The sequence below is a fragment of the Anabrus simplex genome, chromosome 3 (genome assembly GCF_040414725.1).
Source record: "Anabrus simplex isolate iqAnaSimp1 chromosome 3, ASM4041472v1, whole genome shotgun sequence".
Taxonomy (NCBI): domain Eukaryota; kingdom Metazoa; phylum Arthropoda; class Insecta; order Orthoptera; family Tettigoniidae; genus Anabrus; species Anabrus simplex.
The window spans coordinates 280,993,588-281,016,277 of record NC_090267.1 but is presented as its reverse complement, the minus strand read 5'-3'; the positions used below and the strand labels follow the sequence as shown (position 1 = coordinate 281,016,277).

At 39.1% G+C, this 22,690-nt stretch overlaps 1 protein-coding gene across 2 annotated transcripts in view; it reads right to left on the bottom strand.

Annotated features, from left to right (window-relative positions):
* Positions 1-22,690, bottom strand: part of LOC136866259 (protein will die slowly) — a 184,000-nt gene that overhangs the window by 77,913 nt on the left and 83,397 nt on the right. For both annotated transcript variants that reach the window (XM_067143062.2, XM_067143063.2), the window contains exon 4: positions 19,694-19,783. In XM_067143062.2, the coding sequence (XP_066999163.1) occupies positions 19,694-19,783 (90 nt within the window). The remainder of the gene's footprint in view (positions 1-19,693; positions 19,784-22,690) is intronic.

Sequence of the window (22,690 nt, the reverse complement as noted above, 5' to 3'; positions counted from 1 at the left end):
TTCAAACTTGGAAAACTAAAACAATTTACAGACATGCTAGAAAAATTTCACATCAAAATTCTTGCCATTCAAGAGACGCGATTTATAGATGAAAACCATTTCGACACAGAAAATTACAGGATTTACAAAGGCAAACCTGCTGTCAGAAGAGGCATACTATTATTGTTTGGTACGGGATTTGCAGTACACAAATCAGTCGTGGATAACATCATAGACTTCAATTCCATATCAGAACGTATCTCCACTCTTTCCTTCAAATCAGGTAATAAAGCATACACAATTATCAATGCACATGCACCTACAAATGACCATAACAGAAAGAACCCACAAGAAATTGAAGACTTCTGGGAAGAGATGGAAGAAGTAACCAACAACGTACCAGAAAGACATGTGAAAATTTTAATGGGCGACTTCAATGCGCAATTAGGTAAGGAGAGAAAATACAGACAAATAACAGGCCCGTACTCGGCACACATTCGCACAAACAAAAATGGGAAACACCTCATAAAATATTGTCACAATTTGAACCTCAAAATTATGTAAACACAATTTCAAAAGTCAAGATGAAAACTTACAACATGGAAAGCACCTAACACAGTGTGGGGAGAATTCCAAATTGATCATGTGGCCATTTCCAAGAAAAATATACGGGAAATTTTAAATGTCAGAACGCGTAAAGGATTCTTTGAGTCTGATCATTATTTGCTACAAGTTAAGATTAGGCCAATCCCAAGACAGAAAAAGACAGCGCAAAACAAACTAGTCAAACCTGATCCGGATTACTTGAAGATAAACAGGGAAAAAATCGTTGAAGAATTTCATAGGCATTCAACAGACACTTGGACAGATCTTGCGAAGACAGTTCAGAAGGCAATGTGCTGGGGACAACCTCCTATAAAACGAAAACATAGATGGTGGAATGTAAGTTGTGATAAGCCATTGAGAGAAGAAAACAAGCATGGGAGAAGTTCAGCAGTAACAGAACATCAGAAACATGGAAGGAATTTCACTTAGTTCAGAAACAATCATCGAAGGAAATCAGAAGAGAAAAATGAGCATACGACAATAACAGGCTAAAAGAAATTGAGGAAGATTTCAAGAGAAATAACACAAGAAATTTTTACAGAACTTTCCAAAAAAATATTAAAGGCTATCAACCTCCTAGCCTCTGCTTCCGAAGAACAGATGGATCCCTGGAAACAAACACGAAAGAAAACTGTAAAATTCTCACGCATTACTTTGATAAACTTCTTAATTGCAAGAAACCCACAGAAAAACTAACATTCCAAAAAACTACATCCAACCCCGATTCTAATCCACCCACAATAGAAGTGATAGAGGAAATCATAAAACAAATGAAAAATAACAGAGCAGCAGGAGAGGATGGTATTATCGCTGAGATCTGGAAGCTCCAAGATGAAAACATCAGCAAAAAAATCCATAAAGTTTATCACAGATATTTGGGTCACAGAGAAAGTGCCAGAGGAATGGAAATGTGCATTAATCCATAAGTCAGATCCAAATAATTACAGAGGTATTTTGCTAGTACCAGTTGCGTACAAAATTTTCTAAGGAGTTATTAAACAGGCTAGAACCACAAGCAGATCCACAAATAGGTGAATACCAGGCAGGCTTCAGAAAAGGGAGATCATGCATCGAACAGATCTGGAACTTGAGAACACTTTTGAAAGTCAGACAAACAAGAAACACTGTAGTTACCTTTGTGGACTTTAAAAAAGCGTACGACTCCATAGACAGACAGACGCTCTTTGACGTACTGGAAGAATATGGCATTGACAGAAAAACCAGAGCACTTATACAACAGACACTTTACAGACACCACCTCCAAGATCAAGTTCATGGGAGAAATTTCGGAACCCTTCCAGATACACACGGGTGTCCGACAAGGAGACGGGCTCTCACCAATCTTGTTCAACATGGTGTTGGACAAAATTATAAAGCAGTGGGAGGGACAATATTTAGGGGAATACATACAAATAGGAGTATCAAACAAGGCGTCTAACATAGAACCAATGGAAAAACTCCAGAAAGCATACACACTCACATGGTCACATTATAATAAGAAAAGCATATCAAGACAGGCCAAACTTAGACACTACAAAACAGTCGTATTACCAGAAGCATTGTATGCATCAGAAACGACCACAACTGGAGCATCAGGCATCATAGAGACAGAAAAAATAGAACGTAAAATTCTCAGAAAAATATTTGGACCAATACACAGAGATGGCATATGGATGAAACGACCTACTGAAGAGCTGTACCAGCACACTGACAAACTCACAGACATGATCAGGAAATGCAGACTAACTTTTTATGGGCACATACAGAGAATGGACAGCAACAGACTTACAAAGAAAATCTTTGATGTAGTAAACAGTTCAAGCAAGAAAACCAATTGGTATCATGAAATAGAGGAAGACTTAAGGCAGGTGGAGATCAACAGGCAAATGATAGGAGACAGAAAAGAATTCAGAAACAAAATTAGGAATATAAAATTTATAGTAAATGAGAAGAAGAAGAAGACAGGAACATTGTGGACAGAACAAAGGAAACAGGAACACAGCCAAAGGATGAAGAGATTTTGGGAAGAGAAGAGGAAGAAGAGAAAGAAGTGAAAATTGTGTCATCATGAGATATTCGAGTTCAAACACTGTCCATAAGGGCAAAAATGATATGAATGAATGAATGAATAATAATAATAATAATAATAATAATAATAATAATAATAATAATAATAATCAAAGGCAGTAGTGTAATTGCTGAGGCATTGTAAGAAAGTGAATGATATGTGAGTGATGCCCATGGAGGGTAGTGTACCCATAAAACATGCAATAAATTAATTAACAAATAGTCGTTTATTCCGGATGGAATTGTGTACATCCACTCAGCTGTTTCTTGGCCAGAGTGGGTCCCTAGGCGAAGTGAGATATGGCTTCTGAGTAGAGGGGTGAAAGGGAGATGAAGCTCCAGACCTCTCATTTGTTTGTTTCTTAAGGGCTTTGTCCTCAAGCATGCGATGCTTCTGACCTGCAGGGATAGTCTCGCCCATTTAGAACATAGTACTTAAATATTCGCTTGTGTAGTAATTGGTCTTTTCCATCGTAAGGCTTTGTGTTTAATAAGCCAGCAGGTGTTGCACCTCTCCAATTAGTGTATTAAAATAAAGTCATAGTTAGGGAATTTCAGGTAGCACATCAAAGTCAAGAAGGTGTGGTTTGATACCGGACTGGTATTGAAGTCCTTGGATCGACCACAGAAGATCTCTGTGGGATCACAGATTTTGGAAGCATTGGAGTGTATTTATTGTCTTGTTTACAGGGATAATGTTCCACCATATTATGCATTTTATTGTTTGTGCTTTGTGTAATTGCATGATGATTCATTTTGTCATTATAGGCTTACCAGTGTTGTAATGTCTCCACTGTAAATATTAGTAAAAGTTTCTTACCCGGAGAGACAAATATATTCAGTAGTGTGGTAATGTGACATTATAGAAACCATTAATGATAGGCGACAGCAGGATTTTCACGACTAGAAAATTTGTTGATGTAATAAGGAACGTATTCATCCAACACTCACAAATCCGAGACTTAAGAAAAGAAAACATTTGAGATGCCACGGCCTTCATGTAATTGATGTGTTCTTTCACTATACAGCGGATATCAAAATGACATCATCCTTTTTTTTTTTTTTTTTGCAAGTTGCTTTACGTCGCACCGACACAGTTAGGTCTTATGGCAACGATGGACAGCATAGGGCTAGAAGTGGGAAGGAGGGAAGGAAGCGGCCGTGGCCTTATTTAAAGTACAGCCCCAGCATTTGCCTGGTGCGAAAATGGGAAACCATGGAAAACCATTTTCAGGGCTGCTGACAGTGGGACTCGAACCCACTATCTCCTGAATACTGGATACTGGCCGCACTTAAGCGACTGCAGCTATCGAGCTTGTTTATATCATTATTAAAATGAATGGGAAAAGTCCCTAACATATGGTAGTGAATTTGTAATATATGCAGCGTTGAGTGGTTTCGGCTTGGGAATGTCAGAATGCATTTCAAGAATGTATACTGAACTCGTATGGACATTAAGGGCCGAATTCATAGACAGCACTTATACACAAGTGCCCCTTATAAGCCAGGTTTCATTTCATACTACCTACTTAAGTGTCCCACTTATTGCTATAAGTGGACCTCCCACACACACTTAAGTGACTCACTTATGTTGCAGCAAGATGGAGGATAATGATTTTGCTGAAAATGTTGCATTTGATTCTCAGAATACTTTCCGTGCACACAGTAGAGATGGAAAATCCTGCGAAATGTAATGTGACCAACAATATAAAGAGGGTTTTGTTTTAGTAACGTGAGAGTTATGAATATTCTTGTTCCTTTGACTGAGAGAGTGAACATAACCTCTAGAGGACTCACTATCTCACCATTAATGAAGATATCGTTTTGAGATTTTATGCCACCTCTTAATTTCAGGTTATTATTATTATTGTTATTATCATCATTACCGGTATTTCGCTTAATTAATTGGAAATGTGTTACAAGGTGATAAGTTATAAAGACTGTAGGGCTATGGAATAGTAAAGAACTGTGTTGAGTTATAAGAACAATGAACGTGTTGCACTGCTACCATTTAAGGTTGATTTGTGCACATCAAAACATAATATTTACATTTTATTGGGGAAGTAATTAGGTCTATTACAATGTAATGGCTATAGATATATTTGTCAAATCATTAAAAGCATTGTAAGGCTAGATATTCTACATTTGGATGGATATTTGTATAGGTTTGAGTATCTGGATAACTATAAACATATTATATTCAAAAGAAAATTAGACTCTGGGCATATTCGTAGTTTGCATTGCCCACAACAAGTTTTTCCCACGTCATTCATATTCTGATCAGAAACTGCGTAGGTCTACTTGTTTTATATTAGGCCTATGTGCACGTACTTCGACACAAGTTCTTGCAGGTGCCATCTCAGCTCTCTGTTTTGTTATCCATTCTGATAACCAAATACAATATAGAAGATCTTTTAACCTAAAAATTTTGCACGCGGTCGCGCGATATCCTTCGATAAACAAAACACAATAGATCATCCCACTATTCTTTAGCCAGAACTAACGATCCAGGAAGCATGGGCATAATATACAGCATTGCCACATCTCCAGTGATACTGTATCAATGAGTGTGCTCTTTAAGTGCTGTCTATGAAATGTAAACTCATATAAGTGAATACTTATTATAAGTGATCCCTTATTACTTCAGGGTTCCACTTATGTATAAGGGCTGACTATGAATTCGGCCCTAAACAGCATTACCCATGCGATAAGTCAAGTGTAGTTGTGATATGTGCTGCAAGAGTTTACAGTATATATTTGGCCTTCTTCACGTAAATTCTTTATCATTTAAAATTGTAGAAAATTTTATTGACAAACTTTGTGGTACACCCTGTAACGCATGTGTCGACTTTTCCGGGACTTGCACAACATTCGAGATCCTTCCATTTTTATCAAAGGAGTCTCCAAAGAACTTTTATTTGTGCTTATTGTCAATGTTTTCCTTTTCAGTTCTTTATTTATACAGCTGAAGAGGACCACTAAGTGGTCGAAACATGTCCTGTAAGTTTTAATTTTATTCAATTTTGCCTGAGGCATTAATAAAGTATCGATTAGGTGGTTATTTATACTTACTTCTTGATCCTTCCAAGGCGACAAGCATCAAATAAAAATATTAAAATTCGATTGGCTGAAATAAATTGAAAGGTAACTCCTGTGTGGTCATTGGTCATTAATTTTGCTGTAGCATTTCCGGTTGCACCATCTTGCACAAACTACCTTCGGGAAGGGTGTCGCAGGGCGGTTGGTTTTCTGTCTTTGGCATCATGTAGAGTGATGGGTTGTCCGGGAGCTGTGCGCTCCATGGGAGCTATGGCTTCTCTTGGGGTAAGCAAATCTTAAATTTCCTAATATAACCTAACTTTATCTCACACACACACACACACACACACACACACACACACACACACACACACACACACACACACACACACACACACACACACACACACACACACACACACACACACACACACACACACACACACACACACACACACACACACACACACACACACACACACACACACACACACACACACACACACACACACACACACACACACACACACACACACACACACACACACACACACACACACACACACACACACACACACACACACACACACACAAAAAGAAATGTCACAGGAGTTTACTCGTCGATTTTTCTACCAATAATCAATTTTCATTTACGATGGTGTAAAGAAGTCTTACCAATCTATATATACCTCATGATTTTGAATTAGGAAGTATTTTTACAAGAGACTTCCCACTAACACCGGGTAGAGCTGCAATATATGTTAAGAAATCACTTAAATTTGAAGTAATAGATATTTCTTCCTTTGCATTAATAACCTATGTGAATCAGTAGCTATTAGATTGTGTGAATATGATTTTGTTGTAGTATCTGTGTATCGCGCCCCTAACACCAACGTAAAATTATTTATATCACAGTTAGAGAAGTTGATTTCTTATTTAACTTGTAAATATGATCAGAAGATTGCTATAGCTGGCAATATAAATATCTTAAGAGGTATCACAAAATACTCAAAACTTCCTTAATATGTTAAGATCGCATGATTTATATTGTACACATGGTGAACCCACATGAAATAATGCATGCCTAGATAATGTTGTAACCAATGTACACAAATCATTTTACAAATGTTCATTTCTACGACAAGATGTATTGTCAGACCATGGTGGTATTTGGGTTGAATTTAAAGTTAACTGTAAGAGAAGAGTTTTTGAGTCATCGAAAGAATTAAAATGCATCAGACATGTATATCAATTAAAGGGGTTAATGAATTCCAAGACAAATTAATAAGAATGGACTGGACTAGCCTTTATGCCATGAGTGATGTCAACTTTTCATTTTCTTATTTGATTAACATGATAATTATATATTTTAATTCAGCCTTCCCTGAAAAAGTTGTAACTATTAACCCTTTCCGCGTCACGGTCGCGGGAAGTGCCACAGCAGTTACGGCACAATATATTGCGCGTCGAAATTTCCTAGCATCATATCCTCGCTTCTCTTTGACTTTCAACAATGATTGAAAAATTTGTTGTATCTGCCATCCATCGGCTATATTATGGAAGCCTGCGCTAATTTGTATTCTCTTTGGGAGCACTGTTAACTTTAATTTTTCATGTGAATGTCTACCACACTTACGAGTCAATGCAATCTGATAAACATGTCCCTGTAGCCCATCGCTCTCCCCCATTCGTCTCTCGAATCCACTATCAGCAATTAGGCCCTATATGCTAGACGAGCTGAATTTCACTTCATTGGTTACTTGGCAATGTCATGACAAGCATGGTTTCAACTCGGCCTATTTCACACTAGTTTCTATGAGATACAGAGTTAACTACTGCACTAGGGTTTTATTAGCCGATACTGTCCTTTTTGAATTCACTACCATTGAGCCGCTTGTTCGTCTCTCACTTCACCATTCAGTATCATACAGCCCGCAAAGCTTCTCCACGATTTTACCGACCTTACTAAACTCGTATACTGAGTTCTACTGAGGTGCTGCCTACCAGCGTTTAAGTTACACAATAATCGCTCCCATGTAGTTTATTCCATGGCTCCACACGTCACATGTATAATCACCGTCACGTCCTCAGAAAGTACGAATTCCTCCACATATTTACGTACAATTATATCAATGTTGATATTATTATTATTATGAAACTTGCAGACACCAACAAATAGCCACTGAATTTCACACAATTTAAAACAAAGACTTGTTGAAGAGTCACTCACAACATACATAACGTCACACTGCAATTGGAAATATCGAATTACCATGACTATTCTGAAGCGGTCACCTTAAATAGCGAAATCGTGTCAGACCTAATGGAGAGGGAAAACTCCACCCCCTTCTGAAAATTCACTCCCCTGGTCGGCACATTCCACCATTAATTGTGATATCAAATTAAAGCTCGTTCACCCCAGTTTTCACGGATCTATTCTCATTACCATAGCGTCGTGCGTTTTGACGTAATCTCCATAGCGTCCTTTGGCGGCTTCGGGTGGGAGGGGCTTGAACTTAGGAAGTTTACGAATTTGTTCCCGCAATCCGTCTTCACCATCTGGCGAACACCTGTTAGAGTATTTGTTTGCTGCGTACTTGGTTACATTTCCATTACATACAGCACTTCTCGGTGTGATAAATCTGCGTAAATTCTGCCGATCATGATGAGCTTCGAATCTTAGAAATCCGTCAAGTATTACCTGATTTCTGCATTTAATTTTCCTGAAACAGTTGAAGTCTTATGGTGTTTTCGCAGGAAAAGAGCAAAGAAATTATACATTTTTTCCAGGGTTGAGAGCTGTGCTTGTGACCTAGATATCGGCGTGGCTAGTTTCATCCCTCTCGCACCTAACTGAGAGCGCTTTCGCCCGCAGGCTAAAATATGTCTCGGTGTAGCAAGTAAGCATAATTAGAGTTTGACCCATGGAGTGAACAGCACGTGACTCGTATACCGGGGAGGATAAACGTGTACTAACTTGGGCGCTAATTATCGTATAAGAGCGTGGAAAATGGCATACTTGAACGGTAGAATGCCATAACATATTCCTAATGAAATGATGAACGGTCACACTGGGTCTTGAACTTAAGATTGACAATAGGCAGTAGATGCCCAAAAACAGGGCAAAACAGTACCTACGTAGTTTACACAAATCATTTAGAATTTAATCACCACAAGCGGTGAATTGTATTGAATAGGTGGCTACAATAAATTTTATTCTAATAGAATCTTAATTATTGTTATCTTCAATATGGAACAAACATGGGATTAGTTACTTGTAACATGTCATATATGTCTATTTTAATCTCAATGTTATTAAAATTGTATTGTTTTAGGACCTTTCAAATGAATTGTACAATTTATGTTTATGGTGACCCCGAACAGGGTCGAAACTGGTACCAAAAAAATTTTTAACTGTACTGTAAAACTGCACTGAAAAAGTATGTTGTATTGAAAATATGGAATTAAAAATTTCACTTTAATATATATAACTTTGTCTTGCGACGTAAATTGTATCTTCTCTCTTCCTCGACGTCACTAGATGTGCTCTCCTCCTCTTGACCGGATCGTGCCATGTCAGGGGTCAGGGTTGTCTCACCGCCAGCCTCTTCCTCGATGATAGTCTATGCATCCTCCTCACGATGACCAGATTGTGCTGTGACATTAGTAGCCTCTCCTCCAGGTGGACCCGTGACAGTACCAGGCTTACTCTGTATGCGCAGCGGTTGGGTGACAAGCTGCAACTCCGATGCATGGACCTTGACATGAGGGTTGGTCTTTAGTACGTAGACCCCATGACCCAGCTGCTTATCCACCTCAAAGGGAACAACCCTACTTAGGTGCGAGACCTACGTGAAACCCTCCAATCCTATTACTGACTGGGTGGTTACGCTGCAGAACTTGTTGGCCTTGTAGGAAGATCTGGGTCTCTTCAACACCTTGGACCTTGGCCTGGGTAAGGGATCCCTTCTCGGCCAAAGCTTGCTTTTCCTTGATGCCCTGCTGCTGCTCCCATTCTGCTAGGGAAACAACTGCATCATCTTGACCAGAAGTGTGTGGTCGCCGAATCTACCAATCCCAGGTGCCGTATAGTTGTCGACCAAGAAACAGCTCTGCTGGGGAATAGCCAGTGACAGGGTTGATGTGTCGTCGCAGGGCAAAGAGTGACTATGTTATCTGACGGTGCCACAGTCGATGTCCTTTGTTTATTAGATGGATCCGTAGCATCCTTTTTAGCTCCTAGTTCCGTCGTTCTGTTGGATTGGCCCTTGGATTGTAGATGGGGGTGATCCAGTGCTCCATTCTATCATCATTTGTTGCCACTTCCTTGACGTGAACAGACTCCCGTTGTTTGACAGAATGCACCGTGAATAACCATAGCTGCTGAATACCTCACCTTGTAGAAGGCTGGTGATGCGTTCCGTCGTGGCTTCTGGTATCGGAAAGGCCTCAATCCATCTTGTGAAGAGGTTGGTGATTACAAGGAATTCTAGGTGTTCTAGGGTAAGGACCCATCAAGTCCAGTGCTATGACCTCCCAAGGGCATTGCGGCCGTCTTCCTCGTTGACTGGAATCTCCCTTCCTGTTGCACGTCTTGGTGTTGGCACAGATATAGCACCGTGTCACATAGTCCAGAATGTCTTTCCGCAGGTTGACCCAGAAGAATCTCCGTCGGGTAGACTGATATGTCTCTTCGCCTCCTGGATGTCCGGCTTTAGTGCTGTCGTGGAACTTCTGGAGGATGGCCGTCGTGTGCTGTCTGGGGATCACCGCTACTGCAGGGCTGTCAGAGAGGTGTGACCTGCACATTAAGAGTCCTCTGTCAACCCGGAAGTTCTTGTAGCACATCTTGAATTCCCTCAAGACGAGTCGACTATCGGTGTTCTGCCTCCTAATCCACTGCGTTATGGTCCTACAGTGCTTGTCTTGTTCTTACCACTGTTTGATTACTCCCAGATCAAGTTCCTTCTTGATGGTCATAAGGACAGGTTCCTTAAGCTCACTCTGGTCTTTTCGTGGGAACTCCCTCTTGACAAGGGTGCTTCTAGCTTCAGGTTCCATCGCCGGGGGCCTAGATAAAGTTTACTCCTATGTTAGTCGGTCCTGGGACGTGATACACATCGAAATAAAATTATTTATTTATTTATTTATTTCATGCCTTCATTTGAGCCGAAGTTAAGGCTCACGGCCCTCTCTTACACTTAACCACATATCTAATAAACTTTATAAAACAGAATAATGAAATAATATAACAAAATATAAATCCTTTTTTTTTTTTTGCTAGTTGTTTTACGTCGCACCGACACAGATAGGTCTTACGGCGACGATGGGACAGGAAAGGTCTAGGAGTGGGAAGGAATCGGCCGTGGCCTTAATTAAGGTACAGCCCCAGCATTTGCCTGGTGTGAAAATGGGAAACCACGGAAAACCATCTTCAGGGCTGCCGATAGTGGGATTCGAACCTACTATCTCCCGGATGCAAGCTCACAGCCGCGTGCCTCTACGCGCACGGCCAACTCGCCCGGTAAATATAAATCCTACCCTCATTCATTCTTCCATTCATACTGCCATTCATACAAGCTGGTTATACATTTAATAGGTAATCTCGGCAAGACCGCTTGAAAGAAGCTAAGGAAGTGCAATTCCTAACACTAACTGGAAGGGAATTCCATAGCCTTGCACCAGACACCTGAAAGGAGCGGTTAAATGAAGATGAGCGATGCACGGGAATTGAGAGTGTAGTAGTCGATCGTGTGTTGTGTTCAAGAGAGGAGGAGAGTAAATTAATACTGGGGTTTAGATTCATTCAGCAGAAGAAATATGAGAGTAGCAACGTGAAGATGTCGTAGTTTGTCGATTTTTAACCAGGAGAGAAGTTCATAATAGGGGGAGATATGAGTTGAAAATTTAATTGAAAATAAAAACCTAATGCATGAGTTCATTGCCCTCTGTAATTTTAGTGTCTGTTCCATGGTGGCATCTATCATTACAATATCACAATAATCAAGTATGGGAAATATGAGGGTCTGGATAAGTTTAATTTTCAAGCTTAGTGGAAGAAGTGATTGGCGAGTTTTAGAGGATGAAGTGACGAGTGAATTTTTCTACAGATGCTTGTTATGTGCTCACTCCAATCTAGTGTGTCACTTATGATAATTTAGTGATTAAGAGAGCCTATCGCATCGATTTAGATTGAGCCAGAGACAGAGTTCAACCATTTGAGAGGGGCGTTATCAGTGTAGAGCTGGAACTTACTTCCCTCCAAGTAGCCTCTGCATTTGCCCATGGCCCAAAAAACGGCTAAGGCTTCATTCTCGGCAGTGGAGTCGCGTTGTTCGGTGGTAGATAGACATCTGCTGCCATACTCGATGATGTCCCTTCCGCCGTCACTCCTCTCCTGGAATAAAATTGCTCCTACGCCGGAGTCGCTGACGTCCGTCTGCAGGCATTTCTTCCATTGAGGGTCGGGATGGGCAAGACTGGGAGCGTTGCATATCGCAGCCTTAGTGTCTTGAAATGCTGCCTCTTCCTTGCTGGTCCATCGGAATGGGGGTTTGTTTTGGAGTAGATCGGTGAGTGGTGTTGCCTTCTCTTCAAAGTGTGGCACAAAGCTGCTATACCATCCACACAAGCCAAGGAACTGACGTACTTGTCGCTTGGTCCGCGGGTGTTTGGCTTCAATTGCTCAATTCTTCTCCAGTTGCTTTTCTAAGCCTTCAGATGATATTCTATGCGGGACTGGGTGAGTGGCACTTCTCCTGTTGGCAAGTCAGTCCATGAATCTTCAGTCATTTCAGCACTTTCCTCAGATGTACAAGGTGTTCTTGAAAATACCTGCTGTGAATTAAAATGTCGTCGAGATACACTTGGCAGAAATATCCTGACAGTACCTTATCCATCAGTTGCACGAATGTGGCAGGAGCATTCTTCAATCCAAAAGGCATTACTGTAAACTGGTACAATCCTCTTGGTGTCATGAAGGCAGTCAGTGGTCTAGAACTTTCCTTGACCTTCACCTACCAGTATCCGGAGTTGAGATCCCGTGTGCTGAAAATCCTAGACCCACTTACTTGTTTCAGCGAATCTTCCAGGTCAGGCATAGAGTAGGCGTCACAAACGGGTCTTCTCGCTCAACCTGCGGAAGTCCACACACAGTCGATACTCCCCATTCTTCTTTTTTTGGTAGGACGGTAGGTGAAGCTGAACAGGATGTAGAGGGTTCGATGAGACCTTGCCCTTCCATCTCTTGAATCTTCTGAATGACAAAGTTGTGCTTATCCGGGTTGAATGGATATGGATGCTGCTTGATGGGTGAGGAAGGGCTGCATTCAATGGTATGCGTTACCGTGGTAGTCCTTCCTATTCTATTGGTGATGACTTCTGGAAAGTCGTTTAAGGCACGTCTCAGCTCCTCTTCATTTCTTGGTTGAACATGCGTTAACTGGATATCTCCCACGTCTACGACGACCTCCGCATCCTTCCGAGTCCAGAGATTTCCATCGTGCCAGGCAACCTTCGGACGCTGTCTTTTCCCAAAAAGACTTCATGAGCTGCATAGTCTAGGATCACCTTGTATTCTACCAAAAAGTCATGACCTAATATGAAGTCAGGAATTAGGTTCTGAATCACTGCAACGTCAATTATAATAGGCAGGTCCATGCATTTAGTGGTTAGGTAAGTCTGTCCCTGAATGGTATGGTTACCCCGTCCACTGCTCCCACTACCCTTCCGAAATGGTGAGGCGTCATAGGCGGTAGTAATCTGGCAACAGTCCCATTGACAAATTAATGGCTTGCTTGGCTGTTGAGTATGGCTGAAATATTCTCGTTGCCTACCCTTAACCCTCTTAGTGCCAGGCCCAGGTGCTCAGAGTATGCCAAGAGTGCCAGACAGATTTAGAGAATTTTGCAGGTTCTCACTTCTGGACTACATAGTTCACAAATATTATAACTATGATTTGAAATTTGTATTAAATGTTAATGAGAAGCCACTCTTACTGCTGAAATAAATTAGAACACTAAAATGCTCTTGGGTATTTTGAAAAAAAATATTTTCCAAACAATTTTAAAACACGAAAAATTAAAAATCAGAGAAAAAACAAAAACAAAAAAACAAAACAAAAAAAACCCCAGAAAATTCAACTTGACGATAAATATTGATGACTTCTTTGAAATGTCCTATTTCAGATGAATAAACATGTAAAGTTTCATATGTTTTTCTTCAGTATTTTAAGAGTTATGTACAATGGTATCGTAATATACAATGGGCATGTTCAACAATGGGATTGAACCTGGAACATGGGTTGTAGTCAGGATAACCAGATGGTGATAGATTACCATTGTTCACAAGATGAAAGAATTTCAAGATCAATTGGAATCTGTTTCTTGAGAACATATTTCCAAACCATGGAATATATGGGGAGTTTTTGACCCAATAAGAAAATATGCTCGGCCTTCTAGTTATACCCATTTCCAACAAAACAGAAATGAAAGTCTTCATTTCAGTCAATGTAATCGGGCGCCACTGCTATACTCTGGCTTGTGGCGAAAAGACATGATTTCTCATATATGTTTGTCTCTGTAGTTATGAGGTTCCATAATTGAGCCGTGAAAAATAAAATAAAAATACGCTACAGGTTAGCGTCTGACAAAGGGACGTGTCTCGGGCTAGGAGTATCACAATAATCAGGCGAGGGTTGGTATTTTGCATCTTGACCTAATTGAATTTCATGGAAAACAGGAAATTCTTGCTGTTGGATATTGTTAGAGCCGTCATCATCATCAGTACTGTCACTCAGACGGTCATTACTACTTTCAATGTTTACACTCGGACAATGAGCAAGTGGTTGAGTGTTTACAGAAAACTCGCTGTTATCACTCCAAATAACACTTTCACTTTCCTATTCCTCACTGCTTGGAGGAATGAATTCCTCATCCGAGTCTTCATCATCCTCTTCTTCACTAAAAATTATTAAGACATACAGCCAGTTCTTCATTGTTAACAAAATAACTTCACCCGCTAGTTGCCATTTTACTCACGCGGCATGGAGAGCATACGTCGTAGAAAAACACGGAATTAAAAAATTCAACGTGTGATAATGAATGAATTTGCGCACCATCTAGCGGCATAGTTAAAATCTAATGACAAGTCTCTATGGACTCGACACATAAGATGTTGCAATCTGACGGCCCAAGTTGTACAAACTCGTATAGAATTACGCGCTATCCAAACAACGATATATCGTGGTTGGAACTTTACGTGTATATACGAAACAACGATATATCGTTGTCTGGCTCTCTACGGGTTAAGATTATAGCTGGGCGGGGTTGGCCTGTTCTACTCACAATCTGACCAATCCCTCTCCTACTTTATCAGCGTTGCTTGTCTGTCGTGTCTTGAGGTGCATTCCTGTTCCCGGTCCCAGCCTCCCCTCACACCAGAATGGGCCGTACCTAGTTTTCCGACGTCAAGGCTGGGCACTTGTTCTTCAGGTGTCCCTTTCTTCCACACTGGTAGCACTTCCTAACTGCGCTGGTCTCTTCCGTAGCTTTGCTTTCGTGTTCCTCCTCCAACTGGGCGATGATTCTATGTAGATCATCAAAGGATCTTGGTTGTGATACTTTCATTAGGGGTTGAATCTTATCGTGGACTAGCTATGTGATGTATGGTAAGATCTCGTTCTCGATTCCTTCCAGGTGCAGACGCTTGAAGATCTGGTACTCCTGTAGGACAAAGGCGCTAGCTCTCATGCCAGTGGATTGTGCCTCAGTCAGTAGTTTCCTTTCCATGGACCTCTTCACCTCTTCGAAATTAAATCTAGTGAGAAATTCCCTCTTGAAGTCCGTCCAGTTTAAATTTAAGCCCTTCAAGTTATTCCAGCAAGTAGCGGCTTGCCCCTTTAATCGCGGTGTGATAAGTTGCCCGAAGATGTTCTCTGGTAGATTAGTCCTTCCTAAGAGACTGACCAATCCCTTGATGAAGCTAGTCGGGTTCTCTTTCAGTCGCCCATGGAATTCCGGAACGCTCGCTATAATCACCTTTGGGTCTAGGTGTCCTGTATTGCCGATTAGGTTTGAGGGGGTTAGAGGTGTGGCGATACGTCCTGCTTCAGTTAATCTCTGTTCTGCATGAAGGATGCTTTCTCTTACATTCTGCACATCTCCCTTGAAGGTCGAAATCCGGTTTTCTAATCTTCCTTCAACAGCAGAAATACGGCTCCCAAAATTTCCCTCGACGGTAGAAATTCTCCTCTCAACCTCTTGCTTTATGCCGGAAACCTGGATTTCCACCTCCCCCTCAAGGTTGAAGATATCCCCTTCCAGCTGGCTTACCCAATTATCGATCTGTTCAACGTGTCCCAGTTTTGATCTGATGTCTGATATCTGCTGCGTTAATCGATTGGTGACGTCGCTAATTTGGGATGACATTTTGTCATCTACGGTTGACGTTTTTGATTCTAGGCAATGTTCTACTTTGTAAATGTGCGTGTACACTTGTGCTATTTGACCGGTTAAAACTGTATTAGCTTGAGACATTTCATCTGAAATTTGGTCATTTACTTTCAAAATTTAGTCTGCAAATTTGTCATTCTGTCCTGTTAAGGTGGAATTAACTCATGAATCAACATCTGAGATTTTGTCATTGACTTTCAAATTTTACCCATTAAGTTGAAATTGACTTGTGAATCAATGTTTGAGATTTTGTCATTGAGTACCTACATCATTGTCATTGAATTAAAGTCTGAGATTTTGTCACTGAGTGCCTGCATCGTTGTCATTAAGTTAGAACATATTTTGGGAATATTTACCTCATCTTCCGATGTTTCGTCTGAAATTTCTTCGACCTTGATGAAAAACTTCTCAGGATCTTCTCCTTTTCCGACGAGATCTTCCTGTAACCACGTTTGCAACGATTCCTTCTTGCCATTCATCGGAAGATTTCTCTTGGTGAGTTGATCTTTGAGTTGCTGAACGGACATCTTTTCTAGTATCACTAGCATTTTGTTCTATTTCGCACTACACTCTTATTCACTTGTAAATTCTTGCATCCTGTCCTTGGTCGCCAATGATGTAGCCACAAAGACGCACATAAAATGCTCTCAACTTGCGTACACTGATTTTTATTTACGATTAATTACTTACAGATTAATCACACATAACCTAATCAACTGCCGTCACAAAACAAAACACACACATCAACAAACCACCATCTTTAAACTGCCTATCACGAAGCACATGGAGATTGTAACCTTGAAACAGTTGACTGCTGACTACTTACATTAGCATGTCAGCTTAAACGCAACACATGCTCTCAAAAACAACTCCAGCTAACCAATAACTCTCCTCCACCATCAAGACCGCTTCCTTATATATGTCGCCTGGCCAGTCTTCTAGAAGGATATGTCACAGCATATCTTCTAGTAAATACTAGAGTGCTTAATACATTGTTACAATTGGAAGGAAATTTCTCCATACTGTAGTTCTCGTCTTACCTAGTGTTATTCTGGAAATTACAACGTATTGCACAATACTGTAGTGTGGATTATACATCATATATACAGGTAATAATAAATTATATACTACTAATTACAGGTTCTTACATTAACTAAACTCATATAAATATATATATACATACAGCACATGTTTCATGACATAACTTCAAAAACAATGTCATCGTAAATAATAACGATACTAATACTAATGAGTGAATGTAAACACTTCGTAGCTATACATCACAAGTAATAATAATAATAATAATAATAATAATAATAATAATAATAATAATAATAATAATGACAATTCGAACTCAGCACTTGCATTATTTACCCATGGGTTAAAGAATATTGTTTTCAAGTTATATCAGTTTATTACACTTGCGTCAGTATACAAGACACAAAATTTAAACGAACTTCCAGCTTGGCTACAAGATAATGAATCAATCAGTCACGAGCTTGTCGTGCCCTCTCGGGTTGCCTAGCCAGAGTAACAAGCAGACACACTGTGAGAGAACAATTTAATTTGTTATTTATGCCTAGAAAAGGTTATGAAGCTTGACGATAGGTAATAGTTTAGTCAGAAAGAAAACTATTCCGAACATGACCGCCTAAGAATCAATCTCTATGTCAAGTGGTTGGCAAGTTATAATGTATTTTAATTTCACTTTCAGAAGGTTATTTTTTAAGGAAATGCACAGCACTATCATCTGCCCCTTCTGTTTTCTTTCCTCTGCTTTATCTGGGAGCAGGTATCTCAAGAAAACATCCTTCTGCAGCAGAGTCAAGTGCAGACACATTGGATAAACAGAGAAAGCAATCCAGGCTTCAGTGTTGTAAAGAACACAGTCGTAACTTTGCTGACCAAACTTACATATACAAAATATAAAAGACGGACATTTTATGCGTAGACTAAGCAATAAAATGTTATTTTTAGAACTTAGACAAGAGGACTTCCAACCTCACAACAATTATTTTTGATGTATTTTATCTGTTATGTCAACTAATATAACATCACGATGGACTCTTTAAGATAAGAGATTACGAAGAATGGTTTTTATCAGTGACACTTTAATCATAGCACAATATTAACATTATGTTTATGCAATTTCATATTAACCACTGAAGATGACTCAATAAAGCTGAAAAACATTTGGACAATAACTTCATCTTATAAGACAATAATCTGTATTGAATAGGAGGATTGTAATAAATTATTCTGTTGTAAGTGTAATTCTACATTTCAACTGGTAGATGTTGAAAAATTAATGCATGATGCAACTGATAGTGATGAAGGAAGACAACTTAGCAGTTCTGTTATAAACCACTTGCATGTGCAATTGGATTTCTATGGCAAGATGTGGCACATAAACCAAGAATTACCAAACTGAATGCTTGCCGCTAATTACAGTGGTGAAAAACATGTCACCTGTGGACTCTACAATAATGAAACACCACCATGTGGAGAGAGAGATATCAATACACGTTACGGCAGTCCGATGGATGTGTATGGTTCTTAATAATAATGAATCAATGTTATCGGCTTTACGTCCCACTAACTACCTTTACGATTGTCGGAGACGCCAAAGTGCCGGAATTTAGTCCCACAGGAGTTCTTTTACGTGTCAGTAAATCTACCAACATGAGGCTGACGTATAGGAGCACCATCAAATACCACCGGACTGAACCTGCCAAGTTGGGGTAAGAAGGTCGCCTCAACCGTCTGAGCCACTCAGCCCGGCCTGTATGGTTCTTAATGTGAAATTTGGTGGAAAAGGCATTGTGGTATGTACCAATTTTTTGTGGTTTGGTTTTGGTTCAATGGTTTTAGATCCTTGAACCAATGAATGCTGAAGCCTCAATGCTATCCAGCTTGTGGCAATAATTTAGAACTGGCCCTTTTCATTTTCAACTTAATAATGTACCTATTCATAAAGCACAGGCCATAACCAAGTGATCTGTCAAAATGGGAGTGAATGAAATTCAATGCCTGGTCCAAAATCCTGAGCTAAACCTAACTGTGCATCTATGGGATGCATTACAGCACCAGCTGACAGCTAGACCAGACCATCTCATAATGGCTACATAACTGTTCGCCATGTTATAAGAGGAATGGAAGAAAATACCTACAAACATTGACCAAAACTTGGTGGAAAGTCTTCCTAGAAGGGTAGAGGCTGTGACAATAGTGAAGGGTAGATATAAGTCATACTGACACCAATGCAGCTCCAGTTTGGGGCAAATATTAATTTGTAGGACGAGGAGTAAGGGCATTGGAATAAATTATCAAGGGAAATGTTTGATACATTTCCAAGTACTTTGATAATGTTTAAGAAAAAACTAGATAATCAACTGATATGAAATCTGTCACCTGGGCAACAGCCATAAATGCAGATCATTGATGACTGATGAAGTTAAACCAGTACCTAGGGGTGTCTGGTAATTATAAAAATTCAACAAATTAAAGAAAACTAGAGGCAATTATAATATATAAAATTTATGGTAACTTACCGAGCCTGAAACGATGAGATTTGACTGGGGGTTGAAGTTACAGCAGAAAACATAATTACTGTGGCCTTTCAAGGTCTTGAGGCACTTCCCCTAATGGCAAGCAAAGACACAATGAGAAAAAATGAAAAGTTTACACACTAAATAATTATTTTACAGCACAACATACAGAATGACTCATTTTAAAACTTAATAGTAGTTACAATGACATACAGTTTCAAGGATACACTGAAGATGAAAATTGCCTGCTTCAAGAGGTGATGTCAATGGAGGTAAGATACTCTTTTCATTGAAAACTACTGTTCTCTTGAGTATGAGACAAACTTATCTATAGCCCTTGACTTCCCAGCCCCCGGGGCTCTAACTCCATGTAGGCAGTCAATTCTTCCACACTTAACTGGATGTTCAATTTTTCAGCTAACCTGAGCTCCAAGCAATGTGTGTCCTCACCAGTTTTTTCCAGACAAACCAAACATTCAAATACCATATAGCCTCTAGTACTGCTCAATTTCATCAATTTTACAATTTAATGAACAGTTAAACTTGAGAATTTCATTTTCATGAGCTAATTAATTTTGCAGATCACCAATAACTTTAGTGTTACGATCTAGTACCCTTCATTACAGGTCACTGAAGATCTACCAAAAGATCATCCCTTTGAATTGATTTGAAAATAATTTACTTAAATGCAGTCATTATGTGAGATGGCACATTCCAATATATTTCATGATAATTTTGTTAACTCAAATATTGATGTGATTACTGTGAGAAATTTTTCAAGGAGTCCAAAAGAGAGTCAGATGTTAACATTCTTGGCTTTAAATTATATAGAAATGATAGATTGGGTATGAGAGAAAGAGAAGTAGCTGGGTACATGGAAGAAAAAAACATTAAATGTAAAATAATTCAGATCTCCTCCCATACCTGCCAACATTCAGAAACCAAAAAGAGGAAGATTTTTTAAATTCTTGGATTTCATCACATATATTCCACCATTGTCTAGGTGAAAAAAGGTCAGGATAAAAGGTATACATATCTACAGTTACAATGTGAACTGACAATTAAATTTAAAATCTTAAACTAAGATAACATAAAAAATTGTTACAAGATAATGTACCTAATCATTCTCATTTATGACACTTACATACGGATAATATGTATGTCATATCGACACATGCAACAAAATGCATAATACCGCATTTTCACATGTACTTAACGCACATTTTTGACGAAAAATACAGGCAAAAACTTTGGATGCGTAAATTATTCAAAGAATTCAGATATTTACAATTCATTTACATTTAACCCTTTCCACTCGAATTATTTTCAAGTCCTGATTTCTCCCCACTTGTATTTATTTCTGTCAGGATTCTTCATATATTAAAACCTGGTATTAAGTACTGGTTTAACAATATATACAGGAAGGAACTACAAAATTAATGAATGTATGGTATTTACATGACACAAAATCATGTTTTTCACTTTCTTAATGGTATGTCTTGAGTGTGTGGAAGCATTCAAAGCAAATGCCTGGATGGAACAGCATACACTAAATCGACGCAGGACTACGGGAGGCAACCCTGGATGGAAAATTAAATTTTATATTACACAATTAAAAAGGTTAATAAAAGGGAATTGCCTCATTAGAAAAGGATATGCCTAGCTGACGATCTAAGGCATTACAAAACAAACCGGCTAAAACTAGGGTAAGGTAAACTCCGAAGCAAAGAAATGTACATGTTAATTTCATGCTTACCCTGAGGTGGCTGGAGCCACTGACGGGACCATACTCGAAGTGCGTCTGACCCCGAGGACGTACGAAAACCAAAGACGTGGACCAGAGACCTGCTCCTACCGAGGAGCCAAAGGCCAGAAATTGAGAAACACTCAAACAGCCAATCAGGGAAGCTTATTACGATTGGACCCAAAATTTTCGCCGAAGAAAAAGGTCGTTATTCCGACCAAATAAAACAAATTACCATATATGAGCAACAAATTCTATAAGTTTCCATTGCAAATGCAGCGATTTCGTTATCAAAGTCTCCACGTGGGAAATACAGGGTGATACAAAAGGTTGTATAACAGACTGCAAGTTACAACAAGCACATTACAGGAGATCTCCAATACCAAAATATTTCCTTCCACCAACAGTCATAATGATTAAATAAATATAATTAAATGTCTTTCTTATGAGTCCTGAAAATCCCATTAATATTATTTCATAAATTCACAAAAAAAATATTTCAATGACTTCTTTGAAAATGAATGTTCCTTCGTTTTTGCAATGGTGATTTTACAGAATTTTAGCATAATAACACGACAAGAATTAAATGATCACATCTTGATCTCGCCACCGGCGAAATCGTCCACCTCCCAATTACAGCTCTCCTTGATTATTAAATTAAAATACGTTAAATTAAATGGAGGTTTTAGCTGGAGATCCAATATCTGTGGCGACACTACGATTCCAACACATAGCACCCACATTTTGATCCGATCCTCACCAGCAATATCTATTTGAACCAGAATATCCTAAGCTCGATCACAGGTATTGCTGTTGATAAACTTAACCATGATAGGTTAAAATGACTGTTTGATCTGTATTGATTAGTTTGAATGTAGTACAGAAATATTTAAAATAGTTATATTTGAATCAACCTTGTCAATACACTTATTAATGAAAGAAATATATTTATTCAACCAAACATGTTTCAGGAATTCAACCATTCCCTTCATCAGTGGTCAGATCAAAGAATAAAACAACATCACACAATCTTTTGTTTTTACAATTTCAAAGAAGTATTGTATCCTAATACACCATATCAATGAATAAAGAAAACTTATGAGATATTATAAAAATTATCAATACATAAAATTTTGCTGCATTGAATGGAAATACTATATAAATTTAACATCTTCAAGTTTTTCTTCTTTTTTTCTTTTTGTTCCTTAAATGATCATATGCTAGTCTATACAGTGGGTTATCTTCTGCATTTCTCT